Source organism: Pollachius pollachius, assembly GCF_949987615.1.
Source record: "Pollachius pollachius genome assembly, chromosome: 9".
Classification (NCBI taxonomy): Eukaryota; Metazoa; Chordata; class Actinopteri; order Gadiformes; family Gadidae; genus Pollachius; species Pollachius pollachius.
The window spans coordinates 14,855,455-14,879,055 of NC_136942.1; the positions used below are offsets into that span (position 1 = coordinate 14,855,455).

Consider the following 23,601-nt stretch of genomic DNA (forward strand, 5'->3'; position numbering starts at 1 on the left):
TCTCTCTCTCTCTCTCTCTGTCTCTCTCTCCCTTTCTCTCTCTTTCCTCAAATCCATACCTGTAATACTTGTAATGCTGTGTTATGCTTCTGTCTCTCTATCGCTAAGCCTGTGTCTTACTGGTTCTCTACCTGTGAAACACACTGTAACCTCCTCAGTGATCTGTTTCTCTCTCTCTCTCTCTCTCACTCTTTTATTATCACTCCATCCTCTCCTTTTCATCCTCCCTTGCATGTCATTAGATATCCACTCCCTCCTTTCTCTCTTTCTGTACCTTGCTCTTGTTCGTCTCCTCATCCTTTCATCCCAGACAGACAGAGAGACACACAGAGAGACAGAAAATGAGACAGATAAACATCCTAAGAAGATATGGACACTAGATATAACTTTGTTCTTGCTTATTGTTTAATGTTGGGGTAAGGGCTTGTACATTATTATAATTTAATTTCTTCTGATTTTGCATTTTATGTAACTGTGCATAGCACACTATTGTTTGTGTTTCTAAAGTGGGGTAGCAATATGTGTACAATTTGCCAAACAATGTCAGAAATTGATTCAGAAACAGCAAATAGTTAATCTGTTCTCACAAACACCCAGAAGCACACCAAGAAGCACACACACACACACAAACCCACAAACACACACATACACCGCCCACACACACACACACACACACACACACACACACACACACACACACACACACACACACACGTACACACCCAATTTAATTGCATGAAGGAGCTTTTTTTTCCTACTGCGTATTTTGTGTTGTCAGGGGCACTGCCACGATCATGCAATTATCATGCTTGCCCTTTGACAACAACCATTCTCACCTTTTCTCTGCATCGTTCCTACCACTGTTCTCTGCCTGACCTACGGCAATTTGATCAACTTTTCAACTTTGAGGCAATGAATTTAGATGAATGACGCTTCCCTTTGGAATGTGCCTGGGGCTAATCATGTGTGAAGATGCCGTCGAGGGCCAATCATGGCGCACTCTGAAGTGATTTAGGTTCGAGCTGAGGGCTAACTTGGACATCATTTGCCCAGATTAGGAGGCTCTGGAGAACCGGCATTGCCGTTTCTTTGATACAGAATGACTCAAACTGTATGTTGTGCTTTAGAAATCCCTTTGTTTGGAGGCACTGCTTTCGAAAAAAGATGGGGTTGGCTTTGACGTTTGCACGAATGTCATCACTAAACAGAATTTTGGCGCTGTTGGAAATATGTCCAAGGTAATTCCATTTCATCAACCTTCATGCAATGTGAATAAATGATGAGTATAAATAATCAACTGAATATCGCCTGATGACATCCAATATTGCATGTGTCCCAAAGTGTGATTCATGTTAAGACACTTCCAAGCACAACACATTGCCCATGGGCTCTTCTTTGGGCAGGGTGGCTGCTGGCGTTGCACGTTCGTTCACTGATATTATAAAGCAGCTATTTACAATGAGTTGTCTGGGTTTAAAGGCATCCATCATAACAAAGTGTCACATCCACCGCATGCTATAAGTTCAGAGGTAAAAGGCACGCCAGGGAGAGACAAACATCCATACACACACACACACACACACACGCACGCACACACACACACACACACACACACCAACCCTTCACTGTAACAGTCTGTCTCAATACATTTATTCTCCTAGGAATCATTCAGGGTTTTAATGCCCGCATACAGGGAGAGATATTGGCGTTTTGGTAACAGTGACTGGGGCCGGCATCGTTGTGAAGGATGGAGCTTTTTGCAGTGCACACACACCCAAGCGGACAGTACAGCAGCCCGTATGGCTTCTGAAATGGATGTTTTGTGGGGGGGCAGGGAGCCGGTGCGGCATTCCAGGAACATTGTAGTGTTGTCAACACTGAGCAGGCCGGTGGCAGGGGAATTGGACTGACTGAAGATGAAAAACCTTTATTGTTTGGGTTTTTTCTATCAAAAGTAGGACACAGAAGCTTATATAAAAAACGTTAAGCTAATGTGTTTTATGGTCTGTATCACGTACCTGAAGCATGTTACATGACATAAACACATTCAAGTTGATGGACGGAATAAATACATAACTTTTTTATTTATTACAAATGTATTATTTAAGATTTAGATATTTCGCTGGAATTGAACACATTTAAGTGAAACTTATTTACCATTAGATTAATCATCCTGACAAAATGTTTTTTATTTCAGATTATCCAAGTGCAAACTTGAATCAATCATAACCATTATCAACGCTCTACATTGTTGCCATGAAGTCAGGAAATAAGCTTAACTATTGATGACCATTTTGAGATACATTACTCTGTTGGTTTTTTTCAGCATTCATAGCCACACCATTTAAGATAAAAGTGTAATTTTGTTTCTGGATGAATCTTTTCAATGAATAGTACAACTATACGTAGTCTTCGGATAGCTAGTGAGAATCGGTTACACATTTACAAGCAGTCTATAATCAACAAAAGCCATTTTGAAAGCTAGATTTCACCATTTGTTTTAGTCATCAGCACATACATTGGATTGTGACTTACACAATGAAATAACAAAAAAAGCTATACCAGAACATACAGAAGTTTGCGTACACAGAGGTTGATTATGGGGCAATTTTTTGTCAAACACACGTTTTCTACGAGCAGCTACTGACCCGTTGTTACCCAAACCTGCAGGCCAGCCTCGTTTTTGCTTTAACATTTCATGGCCTTTTGAAACTTATTTAGCTGTGAAAAGGGCAGCATATTTCCAATAAATCTCCAAGTGGGGAAATGCCAGTGTGTGAGTAACAGATCACAATTTGAGATTCAAAAGTATTAATTAAAAACTTTAATCAGAAACGTCGATGAGAGAGGTGAGTTTGGGGATTTTGTCCAAAGATATTCCCTTGCATCGTCTTTCAATTAAAAAAGAAAAACACAAAGGCAAACTTTTTGACCGCAACAAAACGCCCATGAGGGGTGCAGCTAAAATAGAGCACAACAGACTCCACAGCAGATACGGACGATATCAGCAGTGCCCCGCCCTCTGCGCGCTAAAGTCAACTCCACGCTAGTGAACCTGAATCATAGACAATATCGCACCTTGTGTGGATTTGTGAAACAGGCCTAGGAACGCCTTTATTCACATGGTCACATAGCCATTCTAGTGTGTCGGTGTTTGCACAGAAACATCAGGTGACCGTGGGAGGACACAGAGAGAAGGTTTCCTGGTGGGCCGTGGCCAGCAGTGATTTGCTCTTCTGCTCTCGTTAGGAGACCAAAGCAGTCTCCTAGTAGATCCTCTCAGACCAGCGGCAGCCTGCGCCAAAGAATAGGGAGAGGAGGTGGAGGAGGAGGATTGGGGAAGGGGGGGGAGGGGGACGGGGGTGAGACTCTATGGAGGATTATAATAACTGGAAGTGCAGGAAAGAGCCAGGACAGGCTTTCTGATAATTACAATGTTATTCTCCCAGTCAATCTGGCTTGCTTCAGTCGACTGTCGCATGGTGTGTGTGTTAGTTGTAGAAGCAGCGGGAGCACAGTCTTAGTTCAGTCATGATAGTTTTGTCTATTAATTATTTAATATGTGTTATTTATTATTCATTCAACTTAGATGTTGCTCTGGTTTGGCATCATCCGAGCATTGTCGGATTGGGTGGTTTTGGCTACATCTTTGTGAAGCAATCTTCCAACCGATTGAAACAATGAGTGCTTCCCTGGACACGTGACCGGTGCTCTGTGATCTGCGGTACTTTTAGCATGACTGTTGTAGCATTCACTGCAATTTGATGGAGCATTAATTAACAATAATTGACCGAAAGCTGCAAAGAGGCAGATGAAGCTCAAGCAGTCTCATCCAAGCAAAGCTGTCATCTCGTTGCACCATTGTTGTGTGTTTGTGTGGGCATGTGTGTGTGTGTGCACGCCTGTGTATGTGCATGCATATGTGTGTGGCTGGGTGTGTACGCATGTGCGTTAGTGTGTGTTTATTGATTAGCTGTTTGGTACTAGCTGTGGGTTCTATCCCTAACCTCTTCCAGCTGTCGGGGAGCCTGGATGCAGTGTGATGTGAAAGCGGAGCTTATTGATAACAGAACCGTTTTCTCCCTTTTTTTACCCCCCTCTCGACAGAGATCAACAGAAAATCAATCAACAGGGCTGGCCAGCAACCACACGTGCCCTGAAAGAATAAGACAGATAAAACGGAGGATGCTACCTGGACTCTCACGCGTTGCTATTCTGTTCTTTATTTCACCTCAGGTCTTTATTAATTGCAATTTAGAATTAAATGTGTTCAATGTTCATAAATGTACACGTAGGTACATATGTATAAACATACGTCCCGATATAGTTGAATATATGTTTTTTTAATTGAAGTATATATCAAATATGGTTGGAATTCTGCAATCTTCCTGCTTGAACCTCCGTCACCTCACAGCTAATTTAGCTTCAGTTCACTCCATGTTTGATGGAAGAAATAAATAAACAGAACGACCACAGGAGAGGTTGAGTGAAGTCACACAACAAATAGCTCCATTAATACGGACAGAGGTATCAACGCCGTGAACAGGGTCAATAATCAGTCGCAAGAAAGCACACATCAAAAAGCAGAACCAACCTTAGTAGTACTTGCATCAACAAGAAAAAATTGCCTCCAAGCACGAGCGACACCTGAAAGTCCCCCCTGATGCCACACAACCAGTCTTTCCTCCAACATCCAATCGGCTGTCAACAACCTAAAACAGCCTTGCAGTGACCTCTGGGCAATGCCCCGTGTCTCTAGAAGATGGGTCTCGCCCAAATTGGGTGTTTCCGGGCAAATGAAAGGTGATGGAACGGGATCACTCTCGCGTCACCTTTGATTTGCTGGTGGCAACCCGGCCCACTCGCCCGAACCTCTCCACCCAATGCCAGGAATACGTCGCTCTGGATGCTCTCTATGCGGACACCTGGCTGTTCTGTTCCATTCAGCTGATGTAGCGCCTGTTGCTCTTGCCTTGACCTTCCGTAATGGATGTGCTTTACTTCTGCATTCATACCAGATGATATGGTCAGAGGCGCCCTGGATCGACCAGCGCTGCCTGCAGCATGCGGTCTACTCTCTCTCTCTCTCTGTCTGTCTTTTGCTCTTTCCCTGTCTCTTTCTATGTCTGTCTCTTCTCTGTCTGTCTGTCTGTCTCTTTCTTGCTCTCTTTCTCTTGCTCTCTCTCTCTCTCTCTCTCTCTCTCTCTGTCGCTATCCTGCCCAGGAATATTTTTGTACATGCACAGAGGGGAGTGAGCGTGTTCTGAATGGCTATCTGTGCACCATTAGATAGAGCAAACAGTGTCATGTAGAGATTCAAAGTGCACCGTCTTGTCAGTAGTGACACAACAAAGTATCTTCGGAACAGCTAGTTGCCTGCCCTCTGAAAAAAACCTGCACTGCCACACACACATACACATATGCATTCACACACACACACACTTTAATGTACACACACACAAACACACACACACACACGCATGCACACACATGCCCGCATGCCTATTTGTGTGGCATACAAACATACAAATACATACATTAACATGATTAGGTAAAATTCTTAATAAATATTTTAATTGATTTTGTCATTAATTGTAGTACTATAAAGACATACCACACACACACACACACACACACACACACACACACACACACAAACACACACACACACACAAAAAAAACACACACATAAACACATACACAGACATAAGTGAGCATTGACAAACTCCTCTGTGATGACAGCGTGTATCCTTATCCTTTTGGATAAGGCTAGAAGATACTCATTCACCAACTGTCACAAATCGATTCACTCTATGCTGTATACATTCTTGCGGCTCTTTTTTGTATGAGATATGGTCCAATCAAGGTTGTCTCCAGACTGTGGAGACGTCTAGACAACAAGGGAGGCCACAAACACAGGTGTCAAGCATTTCATTGTCCCAATCAAACTAAACATGACACAAAACAGCAGTGGGGCTCCATCATTCTGCCAACATTTTTACCCTTATTTCTTTTCTCCTTAAAGGTCCCTGATGGACCCACAGTATGAATAAGGCTTTAGCTATACCATGGTGATGTGCTGGGTTCAAAATGGAATTGAAAACATACGCACAAACACGATGCAGATTTGGACTGAAGCTGACTTGCTCTGTGTAAATCCCTCTTTGAGGAGGCTTGTAAACAGGCCGAGATGTAAAGAGAGATCAAGGCATGTCGTTAAATAATAAATGGGATATAGTACGTGTTCATCAGCATATTCTTTTCAATATGTAAGCAGATGTGTGTCAGGTCAACCCCTACTAAACCCCCCTCATAAATAGAATTGCTCAGATTCCTCTTTTTTTTGTTAGATCTCATCTATAGAAATAGATATGCGCCAACATATATGTAAATATATACAAATAGGTTCCTCTTCTTCTATTCTATCAGTGACCATTGATCGGTTTTTCGATAAGATATATCTTTTTTAATCCTGTTTATAGTTGTTTACAGCAGCAGAAACCATCGGTTGGAACAGAGGAGGCAAACAGTGACAAGCTCGGGGACCACAACTATAGTTTATGATTCGCATTATGATTTAGATAGTCATCAGGCAAGGAGCGGGCACACAGTGTTCCTGAGGTCTTCTTCACGGCACATTGTAGTGAACAAGCCTTGCTTCCCAAAGAACCAAACACTCCGGCTGTCCTTGCTCCTGTTTTTTGGAGTTTGAGTCCATCAAAACAAACGATAATAACACCCAGCATTACAGTAGCTGTAACATTAATTTGACGAACGCCGTTGGTGAATCACTCCAACGAGGTAGGGAGGGGAAACCAATAAAATAAGATTTCCCACTGTTTACCGTAGATGACTCACTGCTTTTCTTTCTCGCGGTATACGCTCTGCACCCCTCTCGCCCCACCTTACCCCCTGCCTAGACTCTCTGCGGGGCCCGCTATCTCTCACATGTGCTGTGTGGATCTCTTATCCGACCATCTGCGACCCCCGCCCCTGTATTAACAATGCATCCAGGAGGGCTATCTCCGCTCTGGTAATGAGCGAGGGAGGGTTATCTAGCGCTACAAAGTCAAACACATTTTATACTGCACACTCTTGGCTCGCTGCTTGATTAGGGACTTAATTAAGTATTCATGGGACTAAAGCTTGCCATGTTGTGGGGGAGATAAGCTCCATTGGGTGGGTGGGTGGGGTGTGGGGGTTAGGTTGGGGGGTGTGGGTTAGGTGGTGTTTAGGGGACCGATGGATGTGGGCCACTTTGAAGGTGGAAGTGGGAAGAGAGTTACAACATCGATTTCTTTTCTTTATTGGTTAATCACTATTGCTTCGTATGGTATTAATTACACAGTCTCTATTCTACTCTATTGTAGTTCCATTGGTTGGATCCTCACATAGGCATTGTTTGATCTCTGAGTGGAGTTTGATGTTGAATCTCACTGTGGCCTTCGGCACAACACAACCTCAGTAACGTTGAGAAGTCTCTGCGCCCACATTCTTTTGAATGCTTTTTCGTTTTTGTTTACGCGGCGTCTCCGTTTTCTGTGCTGTAACCGATTTTCAAATGTGGCCAGACCTTTGGGCCAGTGGATTAATGGGTCTGGCTGCAGAAGCATGTCACGTAGAAATAAAAGCTGAGACGCAAGGTCTGGCTGGGAGCTTGGTTGGATTCATGCACGCATTACTGCGATCTGGAGGTTTAAAGTGCATCGTGGATCACGGAGAAGGACCACCTCAAACCACCCACTCACCTTATTGTCCCCGCCTAAAAAAAATCACATCCATAGGAAGAAATGTGTGATGGGATTTAGTTTAGGGAGCAAATGGTTTGTATGTGTGTGTACGTTTGCACATGTCTTTGTGTGTGTGCGTGTTTGGTGTGTGTGCATGTGTGCGCGCCTATGTGTGTACATCGATGTGCACAAGTGTATGCATGTGTGTGTGTGTGTGTGAATTATATAGTGTCTGCACACGCATCAGTTCAAAATGTGTGTGTGACAAGTGTCCTCTGTGGAGAGAGTGGCAGGTCTGGTTGAGTACTTCTCTAGAGAGAGAGAGAGAGAGAGAGAGAGAGAGAGAGGGGGGGAGAGGGGGAGATAGAGAGGGAGAGAGGGGGAGAGGGGGAGAGAGAGAGAGAGAGAGAGGGGGAGCGACGGGGAGGGGGAGAGAGAGAGAGAGGGGGGGGAGAGACGGGAAGAGAGAGGGGGAGAGAGAGAGAGAGAGAGGGAGAGAGGGGGAGAGGGTAGATAGAAAGGGAGGGCGGGGGAGAGGGGGAGAGGGGAAAAGAGAGAGAGAGAGGGGGGGCGACGGGGAGAGAGAGAGAGAGAGGAGGAGAAGGAGAGCGTGAGAGAGAGAGGGAGAGAGAGAGAGAGAGAGAGAGAGAGAGAGTGTGAGAGAGAGAGAATGGCGACATCAGCAGAATGATTGCCAACTGCCAACTGTATGTCAGCGCCGCCTGCGTCTCGTCCTCGTGTCCTCCTCCAAAGTGCCGCTCCCTGTGATGCAGAGGGTTGGATGCAAAACGCTCGCTACATTGGCACCTGGCGTGGCTTGGTGCTTTTTTTCGGTGTTAGCAGTAGGGAGGTAGGGAAAACTAAATAGATGAAGCCCTTAATTCCCACTTGGGTTCGGGTCTGTTGATGAAACAGGCAGAGGGGGTCCGCGGTGACATCGTACACAATCTGCTCTGGTTGGAACACAGAGGTCCGTACAAAGCGGCACTGAATAACAACAGGGCTGCCGCAGCCATGATTTTCCCTCTCTTTTTTAAGAGACTGTAATGGAGGCTGTGCAAGGGGTCCTTAATCAAGTGATTTTTCCTTCTAGAAAAATCCTGTTTGCTCTATTCATCAAACCTGTTACTGTGGCAGTAATAATGGACCTATTGATTTTAACGTTTGAAACAAGCAGTGTACAGCGTGTGTGTGTGTGTCTGTGTGGGTGTGTGTGTGTGTGTGTGTGTGTGTGTGTGTGTGTGGTGTGTGTGTGGGTGTGGGTGTGGGTGTGTGTGTGTGTGTGGGTGTGGGTGTGGGTGTGGGTGTGTGTGTGTGTGTGTGAGAGTATGAGGGAGAGAGAGGGAGCAGGAGATGCAGAGGAAAAGAGGGGGAAAGTTTGTGTGCGGCTGGGGGTGTCAAACACCCAGTGTTCATCACTTTTGCCTTTTTCTCTCAGCAAATATACACACACACACACATACACACACACACACATACACACACACACAAACACAGACACACACACACACACAAACACAGACACACACACACAAACACACAAAAACATTTACGCGCACATACACAAAAACAGTAAAGATGGAGTACTTCTAATCCAACCTGCAGGCACAGTGTGATAAATGCTTGCAATCTTTGTCTTGTCTCGTCTCTTCTTGTGTGTGAGTGTGAGTGTGTGTGTGTCTGGGTTTCTATGTGTTTGTACTGAGCACTGGGAATTAATGTCCAGCCATGACTGAATGTATGTGTGCTGCGATGTGTATTTGACACTCTATGCTGTAGACACATGTTGTTGTAAATTTTTCGATTTGTCTTGCTTCTGTCCAAACTCAGAATCATTAAGGCATCCAATCTCTCCAAATCATCTTTCACTTTACTGCAACCATCTTTCACCGAATCTGCATCTTTCTCTGCAACCTCTTCCCATATCTAATCTAAATAAGTGTATGTGTTTCTGTCTCTATATGTCTTTCGTGTTTTGCATTTATTCCCTCATCAACAGGTGATGGCCAGGGCTTATATAGACCTATACTCATAATGTCTCTCTCCCTCTCGCTCTCTCACTCTCTCTCTCTCTCTCTCTCTCTCTCTCTCTCTCTCTCTCTCTCTCTCTCTCTCTCTCTCCTTCTCCGCGCTCCTCTTAGCCAATTGGAGGATGTGGTGTTTGAGTGCGGCTGCAAGATCCGTTGGCTGCAGCTATGGCAACAGAGAGGAGAGGCGGGGCTAAGCTCCCAACTTCTGTACTGCGACGAGGGCTACAGGAAGATACCGCTCCTGGATATGAACATCAGTAGCTGTGGTGAGGCTGGACAGTAATAACACATTACAACAAGCACACTCACATGCATGTACGGACACGCACGCATGCACACACACCCATACCCACACACACACACACCCAAACACACATGCCAGCAAAGTGTGCACTGTTGCCTTTTTTTCCTCCTCTCATTAATGCAGACCACTGGGCCACATTAACATGACAAATGAGTACATGTTTATCTTGAAGGAAATCAAATTTCTCTCTCTTTCTCTCTCTTCCTCACACTCGCTCCGCCTATCACCTTACCTCTCTCACTCTCTGCCTCTCTCTCTCTCTCTCTCTTTCTCTCTCTCTCTCTCTTCCACTCTCTCTCTCTGCCTCTCTCGCTATCCCTCTTTTTTTCTATCTTTCTATCTACTTCTCTGACTCTCTCTCTCTGCCTATCACCTTACCATTCTCTCTCTCTCTCTCTCTCTCTCTCTCTCTCTCTCTCTCTCTCTCTCTCTCTGTTTCTCTTCCTCTCTGGGCCTCGCTGGGACAGACGTACCAGACATCAGCGTGAGTCACAGCAATCTAACGTTGGTGGAGGGGGCGCAGGTGACGGTGAGCTGCAACGGCACCGGCTCCCCGCTACCGGAGGTGGACTGGAACCCGGCCGGGATGCGCTCCATTAACACGCACCAGGTCGGCACACACACACACACACACACACACACACACACACACACACACACACACACACACACACACACACACACACACACACACACACACACACACACTCACATGCATACGCACACACATACACACAACTGGTGCCCTCCCACGTTCATAATAATACTAATAAGATTCTGATTATAAAGATATATTTAACATGTCAATATTGTATGTGCACACATACTGAACACGGGTTGCCCCAGTGGGAACGGAAAACCCCTCACAATGACGGCGCTAATGCTACCCTGTTCCACTTGAGCTACACAGGGCCACTATTACATCAAGATGTGTATGTAAGTGTTAGCTTTACAGACAGAAGGATACAGGATCCACCCACGTACACATGCACGCTTGAATGCACACACATATACAAACACACACACTTGGACACACACACAAACCCACACGTACACACATACACTGACACAAACCATGTGTCATGCATAGCTGACGGGCCCTATTAACACATGTATGATATGATCTAATAGACTGAGCATCATCTGCCAACCACAAAACACATGCTTGACAAGCAGAATGCTAATAAAACTGTGCCTGGAAGTAACATAATTTCAATCTTCCTCCGGGGCGGGGGGGGATACGTTCTTTAGATGCAAAAACCGTTCAGCGTGGATGATGTAGTCAGTAATAATAGTGAGACAAATAATAATAATAATAACGCAAAAAATACCAATATCAAGACACACACAGGCGACGCGGTTCGCGTGCGTGCTGTCGGACGGCGGACATGCGTCGGATGTGCAAGACAAACTGCGCTGGGCGCTATTACTGTTTGTTAAATTGTCCATTAAAAGGGGTTTAAATTATGTAAATATATCACATGATGGCGGTTTATGGGGACAGTAACTAACGAGTGCAGAGCACTGGAGTGGGCCACGCCGCTGGAGCCTTCTGGGGGATGGCAGATAGCAGCAGCCGGGGGGGCTGTTGTCATGCTTGTGTGCCTGTAATACTCATCCTACCCAAGGCCACATACCCATGGTAATACAGCCATGGCAACGTGTGTAGCGTCTCAGGCGGCAGCTTTTCACATTCAATCACAAGCCCAACAGCCCAGATCTGCATGTTCCAGCCCCTCTTTTTTATCAACCCCTCTCTCTCTCTCTCTCTCTCTCTCTCTCTCTCTCTCTCTCTCACTCTCTCACTATCTCGGTCTCTCCCTTCTCGCTCAATGTATTTTTCCGCCTCTCTCTCTTCCGCATCTCCTGACATGTGTAGGACTACGTCTACGACAACATCATCCATTCCATCCACCTGACATTGTCCAATGTCAGCCGGGAGGACAACAACTTCATGCTGACCTGCATCGCCAGCAACATGGTGGGGATGACCAACGCCTCTGTGCAGCTCATCGTGCACTGTACGTATACACACACACACACACACACACACACACACACACACACACACATACCTTGCGTATACACACATGCACACACACACACACACACTCACACACACACACACGCACACACACACATACACACAAAAACGTTGCATCTGCACACACAAGTACACACACACAGACACACAAAAACTTAGCATATGCACACACACACATACACACACAATGTATGTATCCGCACACACACAAACACACACAAACACACAAACACACACACACACACACTCATATTTACAAACCCCCCCCCCAAACACACAGGGCTACATCTATGTGTGAAATGATGCATGCACACATATACAAGCAGACACTCGCCCAAGCCCACGCACATACATGCACACCATGACACACGCACACGCGAACACAAAGACACAGTCAGACTCCCAACAAATAATAAAATATTCAATATTCAATGTTGCCGTTCAGATTTCTCTTCGCCCCCAGATTGGCTGACAAGCAAATGATCACAGTTTATTCAGAGGGAACAGAGAACTCTGTTTTTCTCCCTGCCTGGGCCTTGAGCACACAACAGATCCTTTTAGCTCAAGTCTACTGGGATTTTACCTTTGTTAGAAGCCTCTTCTGCACACGCAGGGCGCTTCTGCCTCCCTTATCGTGATAGACTCGGTTTGTCGGGGGAAGAAAAAAGTACTTATTGGTGTTTTCATAATAATAAGCAAGCTCATTTATCATCACTGTGGCTTGTAGGAACATGACCTACAAAGCTCTTGTGTGTGTGTGCGTGCGCATGTTTTTGTGTGCTTGTGTGTGTGTGTGTGTTTGTGTGTGTGTGTGTGTGTGTGTGTGTGTGTGTGTGTGTGTGTGGCTGTGCGAAGGGGGGGAGAGAGATAGAGTTGGTGTTGTGTATGTTGGTGTGTGTGTGGGTGTGTGTGTGTGCGTGAATATGCTAGTGTCTTCATGGAATTGACAGAAGAGCTGTGTGTCCTGTTGGATTTTCAACGGATAAACAAATGGCCCATAAAATACAATGCCAAATGGCAGTTATTAAAGAATATAATAGCATCAAATCAACGCTAACAAATCTAGTCCGCCGTATCTGCTCAATGTGTATTTTGGCCAAAAGTACAATGTACTGCAAATTCCTGGCATGAGAGCAGAGGCTGTTGTAGCACTGAATGGAGGAGGCGGGATACTGAGTACCAACTGTGTTCCACATCCTAGTGGCAGGACGGGGGGTTTTGTGTGTGTCGGGGTAGGGGGGGGACTACCCATCTTAGGTTGGTCAACAGGATCACAATGTAAGCAGATATTATAAAAAATATCCGTACATACATTATGACGTTATATGTTTTACATATTATTATATAAGTATTTTGTCTAAACATGAAACATAATTCAATGTGTGTATTCAACCTTGATAATGCCATAGTAGCCCTCTGCCTACACAGCGATGGTGATTATTGAAGCAGCGGTGTGTGCGGTGTGTTTGGGTTGAATGTGCAACAACACCCTTTGTGGTGTTCAATGATCACTGAAGTGGCTCGTTGCGTTATAGTATGCTATGGTAAACGGAGAGCTGTGAAATGACAACAGGAACTGCAGACGTATGGATGCAAATAATATTTCCATGAAAGCCTTACCATGAAATCGCACACGGAAGCAAACCGGACCAAATCAATATGGAATTAAAAATGGGGGAAATAAAGGATGTGCTTATGCAAGACAATCTACCCTGGCCCGTTACTGTTTGTGAAATTGCCCATTAAAACAGTTTTAAATTATGCACATATATCATTTAATGGCACTTATGGGACAGTAACTAACTTTTAACAACAAATGTGAGGGACAATTCATCAATTATACAGCTGCCCATAAAAGTTGAGCTGTTTGTCTGCGGCTGGATTCCAATAGAAAACAGCCTCCATCAATACCCATAAAGGGCGACGCAGAGTTAAAACGCTAACATTACCAGGGTGATCAAGTCCAATAATGCTCACACGGTGAAACCAAGCGGAATCCCCCCATTCCTTTGGTCGGGGGCCGTAACACAGATTGATGTATGTGTTGAACATGTGCTATGCTAATCGACGTGACACTCTTCTTCTATTTATAGCCTCTCAGCTCGTACCCTCTATCTATGACCGGGAAAATGTAATTTCCCCCCCCACACCCTCCCCACCCCCGTAGCCAGGAATACATTTCCTCTTCTTTTTTTCCTCCGCGCCCGTGTCTTCAAAGATGGGTAGGCCTACATTGATCTCACCAGTTCTTCTACAGACCCTCTACAACCAATCCCCCTCCAGCTTTAGAGCCTATCCTCGGTTTACAGTGGGTTGCTGTCACATCCATAGCCCAATACCAGTTCTCCCAGGCACTGGTTTGTTCATAGCATTGCGGTGTAAATTGGGATTACGGACTCTACAGTTCTTGGGAAACACGCCACAGCGTGTGTGAAGGGGCTCGTTTTAATTTGTTCCTTGCACCAGGAACCTTAACGTCCTTGGTTGGGAGGTAATTGAAAAAAGAGCAGTGTTCTGGAAGAGGGTGGGAGGGGGCAGGGGACTCAATGTGGGCTGATGAAGAGGGTCTTAGAACAGGGGGAAGGGAACAGGAACAACAATCCTGTTCAATTTCCAAATCAACACTTGGTGGGCTCTCTGACTACTGCCAAGGTTTAGTACAGAACCTCTGCATTCGCTTCTCATTTTGATATCAGCTTTTTGTGTTTTTGTTTGTTTCTTTGGTTTCCCGGGGAGTGTTTGTGATTCATAATATTTGTACGGAATTGACTCATTTATTTCGCCCCAAAGGTTGAATTTTTCTTCCTTTTCTTATGAACTAAAAAATAAACACATAACTAAAACATTCACAGCCTAATATGTGCGCAGTCATGAATGCTCAATTCTCCTGCCAAACAGAATCATCCGTCTCTGTTGTTAGCCTCGGCTTGTGTTCATTGCTTTGGCCAGGCTGAATAGAACAGGCCTGGGTGGAAAAATGTACTGTCGGGGTCCTATATGGCTTTTTACATCACACAAACCACACGCACAAACTATTGGGTATTTTGTGTCCCTGTGTGATGTGAATGAGAAACTAAGAAATGCATTTCTTCCTGTTGTGGAAATAATGTATACTTGGGGATTTGTGAAGGGGCAGTGATTATGTTTTTTCACTTGAGGAGATTGGCATGGCTGTTTGTGTAGCTGAAAAACACATTGCCGCAAATTGCTGTGATTATTGGTAGACCACTGAGACAACAATCAACAAGGTTTTAGGGTCTGGGTTACAAAACACAACACTCTCACTCTCCGGGATGGTTTGATCACATAAGAACTTACTGGGTTCAAGATGAGGGGAGATGGGGGGGGGAGACTAAAGGAAGAGTAGGGTGAGAGAGGATGAAAAGTGGATTTGACGTTGATATATTCTGTTATAAACAAAATGTCCTGTGTTTTAGGTATTTGTGTCCAGGGACAGATTTGTGATGAGCAAAAGGTTTCTGTGCCTGGCATTTCTGCTTCAGAGTCATGACTGTGAACAATCCTGCGCCCGCTGTGTATCAATGCTTGACTTTGCTCTATCTCCGTGCCGCATTTGTCTGTCTAATTTAATGGATTTATATGGAATCTCATTGAAAAAATTGAATCTTATTTTATTTTACCTAACCTAATCTAATCCAACCATTCATGTTTTATGTTTCTGTCTATATTGACATTATTTTGTCATGTGGATTGCCACCATATTAAAGTAATTTAAATCAGGTCAAGTAGAAGAGACACTAATATTAATTATGTTGAGTATCTATGCACTGGATGTGTGTGTGTGTGTGTGTGTGTGTGTGTGTGTGTGTGTGTGTGTGTGTGTGTGTGTGTGCACAAAGGCTCTAACCTTTTATGAAAATGGCTGACACAAAGAATTATTAATTTATCGACGGACAGAGGTTTGTATTTCACTGAGTAGGCTAAGGTAAGACGATAACTCTTTGTTGCTGCAGAACTGCGCCTGTGTTTACATTCTTAGAGGGGTTTGTCTACCAACAGACAGAAACTCTAGAACACACACACACACACACACAGCACACAGTGACACAAATGGTCACACACACACACACACACATACACACACACAGCAGAATGGTGTGATGAGAACAGCATATTCAGTGGACAACTGTGGTATCTGTGGTGTTGTCACTGTAAAGGAGACTGGTGTTGAAGGGCACCCACAATGGACCACACGTGTATCGACCACTAAGCCGCACATGAGTTTGCTGTTGCTCTGTTTTATATTGAAACAGCTTAACACGCCCTCTTGCCCTCCCACAACTCTTTTCTATATCTTTCTCTGAATGCATCTACATGTTTCTATATCTGTTTCTCTGTGATTGGGAAACGAGAAGAAAGCCCTGTGAAACCACTACACTTGGTTATCTCACCATGACTTTTTGCATCCTCCCCATTCTGTCCCCTTTCTCCCCGGTTACAGACCCCCCGCTCATCATGAAGCTGAAGGAGCCGTACAAACGCCACGACACCTGCATAGAGTTCACCGTGGCAGGGTCCCCCCACCCGACCCTACGCTGGTACTATAGGGAGAAGGTAGGCCGCGTTCTGTCTTCTTACTATAGATCCATCCTCTATAGGTGAACTATGTACTATTGGTGAATGTCTTCATATTAATCATGAATATGGTGATTGATACTTAAGAAGGATTTATTCTTTTAACACTATTTTCTGGAAGGAAAATAGTAGGTCCAGGAGTTCCAAATGTAATTATTGTTAAATAAGCACTGCTGTATCATCATAGTATATATATATATATTATGTGTCTGTATCAACAACCTGCTTATATGAGCAAAACATTTTATATGCACACAAACACAGTTTTATGGAAAGCAATGCATCCCAGTTTTCCTACTTCAGCCGTTAACCATCGGATGAAAATGGTTGATGAAAGGATTGGAATCAGGATCTTTTTCAACCCATTACAAATTAATAAACTAGTATAAGTATTAAGTATTAGTATTAATGTCCATGCAACCCTGAGTAGCAATGCTTCTCTGAAAAACAAACAAATACGTGCCCAAATACCAAAATGCAAAACACAAAGCATGTACAACACAATAGTCACTGCGTCCAAAGCAAATAGGGATTACTAAACAGGATTGTAATTTTTTCTGTTAAAATTCTTGACATGCGGCCGTCAATGCCAATGATTTAACCTCAACGCCCGGGCCCCCCCGAATGGCATGTGGTGGGCTCCCAGGAAGTGTATTGATCGCCTCCTTCCTGCCGCTGTCTGGCTCAGCGCATTCATCTGCTAAATGATGAAGTGATACGTGTTGCGTGTGATGTGTTCGAAAAGAGGACGTTGAATGCTCCAATCATTGCAAAGGCTGAGAGTGGAGATAGCGATTCGTGACCATATATTTATGCATAGTATAGGCGGAGGCTGTTGTGTTGCAATCGATTGGAGGTGTCTCTGAGCCCCACCCCACCTCGCTTGTGTGTGTGTGTGTGTGTGTGTGTGTGTGTGTGTGTGTGTGTGTGTGTGTGTGTGTGCGTGTGCGTGCAAGAGTATGTATCTCTGTGTTTTTGTGCATGAGAGAGAGCATGTGTGCGTGTTTTTGATTGTGTGTGTGTATGTGTGTGTGTGTGTGTGTGTGTGTGTGAGTGTGTGTGAGAGAATGTGTGTTTGTGTGTGTGTCCATGTGTGAGAGTTTGCGTGTGTGTGTGTGTGATGCACAAGGGTAAACACCTGCCATCCCCTATGGCTTCCCCCTTGCATAGGAAATCCTCCATAACGAGTTTGTGCGCACCGAGTTTGACATCTACAAGGACGACGTGGAGGGCTGCCTGATGTTCAAGAACCCCACGCACTTCAACAACGGCAACTACACGCTGGTGGCCAGCAACATCCTGGGCGTGGCCACCAAGACCGTATATGGGCACTTCCTCAACAAGCCCTTCTTCCCCGGTAGGCTCATGTTCACTGTGACGGAGACGAGCCCGTTTACTGCTTAGTGTGGGATGGGATGAAGGGCAGGGTGAGGCCCAAGGAAGGCAGGGAACCCGGGGCCTTTCCACTGAAAGGTACCGGGTTCGATTCCCCCGCTAAATGGCGGCGGACTACCTGTGTGGGCATTCTTGAGCAGGATACCTTATCTGAGCTTATTAATTACATGTTAATTGACTGTTAGTTATTTATACATTTTTGAGCTTTATAACCTGATAAATGAGATAAATAGAATACAAAAATCGATTGATGTTGTGTATTGTTAATTGTTTTGTCATCCTGAACTCAGTAACCGGCAGTTCGCAAACATTACATTGGCTTTGCTGGAGGTGGCTTTTAATATGCAGTGTCAGTATAGAGCAATTAACAAGGGATGCTTTATATATAGCAAAGTGCAGATGGTGCTAATAATACAACGCTATTTTGGGGTAAATCTTTTCACGTGTTTAACAGCTCTTGATTAACTGACAGCAATGCTAACGTTCTTTCATCTCACTCTCTCCACCTTTCCCTTTCGTCTTTTTCACACTCGCACACAAACTCCCTTCCTTGTTCTGACTGCAACCCCATTACTTTTCATATCTCTCTCTCTCTCTCTCTCTCTCTCTCTCTCTCTCTCTCTCTCTCTCTCTCTCTCTCTCTCTCTCTCTTTCTCTTCTCCCTTGCTTGCCAGATATAGTTGATATTGATTATGGTAAGTCGTTTTCCACTTCATCTGCCCAGTGCAAAAAATCTCATCAGAGAATTACAAATCCCATTCTCAAGGTTGGAACAATATGTTAGAGTTGATGCCAAAAAGTAAGAAAAAAATGAAAATAATGTATGCCCCCCCCCAGCCATCCAGTTTGGTCCAAGTTTAAAATTATATATATTTTAAAACACTTTAGATTTTTTTCAGCTCATGCACTGTGTTTCATTTTGTATCTTCCATTGTGTAGCCTAATCAAATTCACCCCATGTCCTGCCTTTTTATATCGGCCGTATGCTGCAGCAGACATTATCACAGTCCCACTTTATTAATGCAATCTACTGGTGCTGTCTGATACCCTGTCCCCTGCACTCTGTGACACAATGACAGATAGTTATAGGAATGGAGGGGGGGGGGAGAAACGGGACAGGAAAGGACTAAAATATAGTTGTAAGGCATCAAGGTATCATACATAATCATTTCCTAACAAAATATATGAAGACACTGATGAACCACCTTTTCCGTATCATTTTTATGTATTACCGTTACAGAAAAGTCCCTCTGTCTTGAACAAAGTTTGCGCACACACTAATAATTCATAATAGTTAATGGTGGACGAAAGGCAATTGTCAAGGTAAAATTAATTAATCAGTTTAACAACTGGTATTTTAGAAGACACACACACCCACACACCACACACACACACACACACACACACACACACACACACACACACACACACACATTGCACATATCTGCACTCAGTTCTTAGGGGTTTCTTCATGCAAGCTTCAGCCACAACTTATGTGTGCCATTTTCTTTTGCAGACACACCGGCCCCAACAATCACAGTGACTCACAGACCGGAGGAGGACACTTTTGGGGTGAGCGCTCAAGATAGTTAAACACAACACACCGCTAGCTAATGGATGACATGTAGCTTGACTCACTTGTGCTTGAGTTGTTACTCTGTCGCCTATAGGAACCATTTTACATCTGGAAAATGTAGCAACCGATCAAGATAAGAGTCAGTCATGTTTGTTTATAAAGTGAGATTTGCAACATGAGTGGAGCGTGCTGTCACATCATTATGTGATGTATGAGTTGGAATTACTACTCTTTTCAGCTTCACCTTAGTTAACCTGCAAGATATCAGGCATCCTTCCTGTACTTACCACAAGAAAAGAGGCAACGTAGGAACTGTAGGGTGAGGGATTGGGGAACAGCTGAAATGAGAGTGAGAGAAAGAGATAAAGCGGGTAGAGAATGGAGCAAGAGATTGGTGAGAAATAACCCCACCAAAAACTTAAAATGAGGATGAAAACAGAATCTCCCTCTATCTGCCTGTATCCCCTCGGTGGTTAGTTAGACTGAGAGTTGGTAAGAAATGTAATTGAGTTCCTCTCTCTCCTGTAATTGACTGGGGAAAGCAGCCAAGATAACTCTTCCGGCCCAGGTTTTAAGTGGAGTGTGACTTTGTGCGTGTGTTTCAGTTATAAATGTTTCCTGAGCAAGTCTGCGTGTGTGTGTGTGTGTGTGCGTGTGTGTGTGTGTGTGTGTGTGTGTGTGTGTGAGTGTGTGTGTTTGTGTGTGTGTATGTGTGTGTGTGTGTGTGTGTATGTGTGTGTGTGTGTGTGTGTGTGTGTGTGTGTGTGTGTGTGTGTTAGTAGATTACGTGTAAGCGGATGGGAGAAAATGATCCCAGTTAAAAAAAAAAAGGCAATCTTAGGAAATTACACCAATTTTAAAGCCCTGTTTTGTCAAAAGACATTTGTGGCGCAATTAAAAAAGAAAAGAAAACAGGTGCTTTTATTTCTGCATTTGCTGTAATTCATAGCTTTTGTCCAAAAATGTGTCCAAACATCTTGGTTACCAACAGAACGACTCCTTGATGTTCGTGAATAGACGTCTTAACTGCATGTTTTTGCTATCTGCCTTCCTTTCAGTCTGCACATACAGTTTACCCATGCACTCTAATCCTCAACTTCTTCTAAAATATAAACAAAAAATGTAATTGCATCACTAGGGTGAAGCAAGGCGGCTAACATCCCATGTGATAGCAATCACGGAAGCCCGCTTTGAGGGGATATACTAGATCAAATGGCCAGGGATTGAATCAAAGGGATTCAGTACCCATAAACATTACTGACCAGAATAACATTGCATTATCCCGTGTGCTGCAAGGTTGCTTTACAAATGTGCAAAAACCATGCTAATGATCCCGTATAGACGCCTCTTCCCAGACAGCATAAACTCTCTGCGGCGTGGAAAAGACGCGCTCCGTGGGATGCATCGCACACATTAACCCTCTCGACACCACCGACCCCACCCTTCTTCATCTTTTTATACCCCTGTGCTCTTGTCGTTCCTTTCTTCTTTTACCACGCCTCTCCTGACAACCACTCGCTACCTTCTTCTCCCCTGTTCCCCCTCTACCCCTCTCTCCTCCCTGTCCTCGGATGCCCAGGTCTCCATCGCCGTGGGTCTGGCGGGGTTCGCCTGCGTGATGCTAATCGTCCTGTTTGTGCTCATCAACAAATATGGCCGACGCTCCAAGTTTGGCATGAAAGGTAGGAACCAGACATATATATGTATACCGGTATATATCTCTACTTCTCGCCCTTCTCTACTGCCCCCATTACCGTGATAAATCTCTAATGTCTTCTGCAGAGGTTTCAGTGATTAAATCACATTGCACCAAGAAATGTTTGTAATAGGGCCTATATATTATCCCAGTTTAATGTTGTAAATCTGTTGGGGAAAAGATATCTAACACGTTTAAAATCATTTTGGACACAAAAAAGCTCTGTTGTAATGACATGCAGCCTTTCTAGTATGCAAAGCAGTAATACCCGGCTGGTTTTGGAAAGTGCTGGCCTCCCTCGTCCTTTCTGGCTCTGAACAGACCTGGAATAACATTATCAATAACAGCGGCTGCAAAAAAAGCAAAAAGCGTTGGTAGAAATATTTGGTGTGCCGTGATTCAGTTCTCAGCCCTGATATATACGTTTTGGATTTCTCCCATTGAAAGCAAGTACAAGCGGAAAACTCCCGGGATAAGACAAGAGAAACCTGTAGCTAGTATGCATTCAAGAACTTGAACATTTTTCAGCGATGTCCTACTGAATGTACTATTACTATTGTACAATCTCTTTTTAGTGCTTCCCATGAAACTTTAACCATACAACAATAAACAATAAGTCACGTTTACCACCATGCTAGGCAGCTATTTTACAGGTGTGACATGTGTCCTTGATTTTCCTCACACCGGTTGCTTAACATTCATGGAAGGACAGGCACTGTGCCAAATGCGTTTGTGTCACCTTAAGTCATTGTGCTTTTGCATAGCCATGTTAAAAGAGTTTTGCTCTGAGTTTGCCGTAGTCTATTGGTGCTTGTTGGTTTGGCTCTGGACATTCCGATTTACATAAAGTTGAATCTATTGAACTCGATGCAAATTCTCCCTATACTGCTCAGTGGAACGCATTCATCATGCAAGCGTCGCTCGCTTGTTATATTACGGACACATGCACATGACTTCCCACATGCGGAAGAGACAAGTGTACACATGCATACATGTTTTAGACATACATGATGGATCAGATATTCCCGTTCTGCCCTGTAAATCTCCATATTTACATGGATCTTATGCGCACAGACCCAGATAACAGAAAAGCAACACACAAAGTTCATACATTCTCACTGATAAACATGCATACACATTGGCACACGCATTAGCACGATATATTACATTCCCGCAAAGCGCGGCGTGTGCGTGGGTTGGCGATTGTGTGTATCAAGACTTTGGCTTGCTGCCAACAACATTGACTTTCATTTCACTTCCTATGTGGTTCTCACTCTCTCACTCTCTGTGTCTCTCATTTAAACTCTCTGTTTCACAATCTCTTGCCCCCGAGTTCCTAAGTTTCCTCTACTTCTTTCCATCAAATAGTCCGCCCTCCACATTTTCTCTCTCTCTCTCTCTCTCTCTCTCTCTGTCTCAGTCTCTCCCCCCCCCCTTTATTTCTTGCCTCCAGCTAATTGAAAGCAGATTACCCAAGTATCAACAGGCACAGATTTGTACAAAAAAAATAAAAGAGGGGGGAAATAGAGGAGGCAGAGGGGAGGAGGGGTTGGGTGCAGTTGGAGGAAGGGGGGGGTGGGGATGGGGGGGGGGGGGGGGGGGGGGGGGGAGGCAAAAAGAAAGAGAGGCGGAGGGTGGGAGGCAGCAAGCAAGGAGGACGGAAGGAAGGATGGAACAGAGAGAACTGTTGCTCTGGCACCGTTATCCTGATGCCAATCAGCTCAACAAGCTGCCTTTGAATCCCTTACCGCCTTGTTCTCTTTATGACTTTTTATTATACCCTTTTATTATTAATGTATTATTCATTGTGTTATTCATTATTCATGAGTCCTGTATTAGGGCCTACATATAATATGCAAACAATCATATAGAAAGCAATAATATCTCAGTGTTTTGTCTTTGCCTTTTTATTTATTCAATTGTACATCTTTTTTCATTTGGTTTTGCGGAAGGAGGGATGGTGGCTATTGGACACGGCCCCTCCGTAATCCCTGCTCCATGACCGCAGCATCAACCCTCCCAGCAGCACAGGGCTCCACAGAGCCGTCTGCCCACTTGCCTGTTACCCCACACTCAATCCCAGCCCCTTGCCACAAGCCTGGGGTTCTGATGGTCTGCCAAATGGGAGGGAGGGCCAGGGAGGGGAGGAAATGAGAGAGGCAGGGTGATGATAGTGATGAGGATGATGATGATGATGATGATGATGATGATGATGATGATGATGATGATG

The 23,601-nt window shown here is 44.5% G+C and overlaps 1 protein-coding gene across 1 annotated transcript in view; it reads left to right on the forward strand.

Moving 5' to 3' along the window:
* Positions 1–23,601, forward strand: part of LOC307081098 (NT-3 growth factor receptor-like) — a gene marked incomplete at its 5' end in the record, with an annotated part of 112,412 nt that overhangs the window by 46,658 nt on the left and 42,153 nt on the right. Inside the window, 8 exons of the mRNA XM_079744133.1 lie at positions 9,872–10,026; positions 10,532–10,674; positions 11,944–12,085; positions 16,571–16,683; positions 17,875–18,061; positions 18,780–18,794; positions 19,616–19,671; positions 21,255–21,357. Of these exons, the coding sequence (XP_079600259.1) occupies positions 9,872–10,026; positions 10,532–10,674; positions 11,944–12,085; positions 16,571–16,683; positions 17,875–18,061; positions 18,780–18,794; positions 19,616–19,671; positions 21,255–21,357 (914 nt within the window). The remainder of the gene's footprint in view (positions 1–9,871; positions 10,027–10,531; positions 10,675–11,943; positions 12,086–16,570; positions 16,684–17,874; positions 18,062–18,779; positions 18,795–19,615; positions 19,672–21,254; positions 21,358–23,601) is intronic.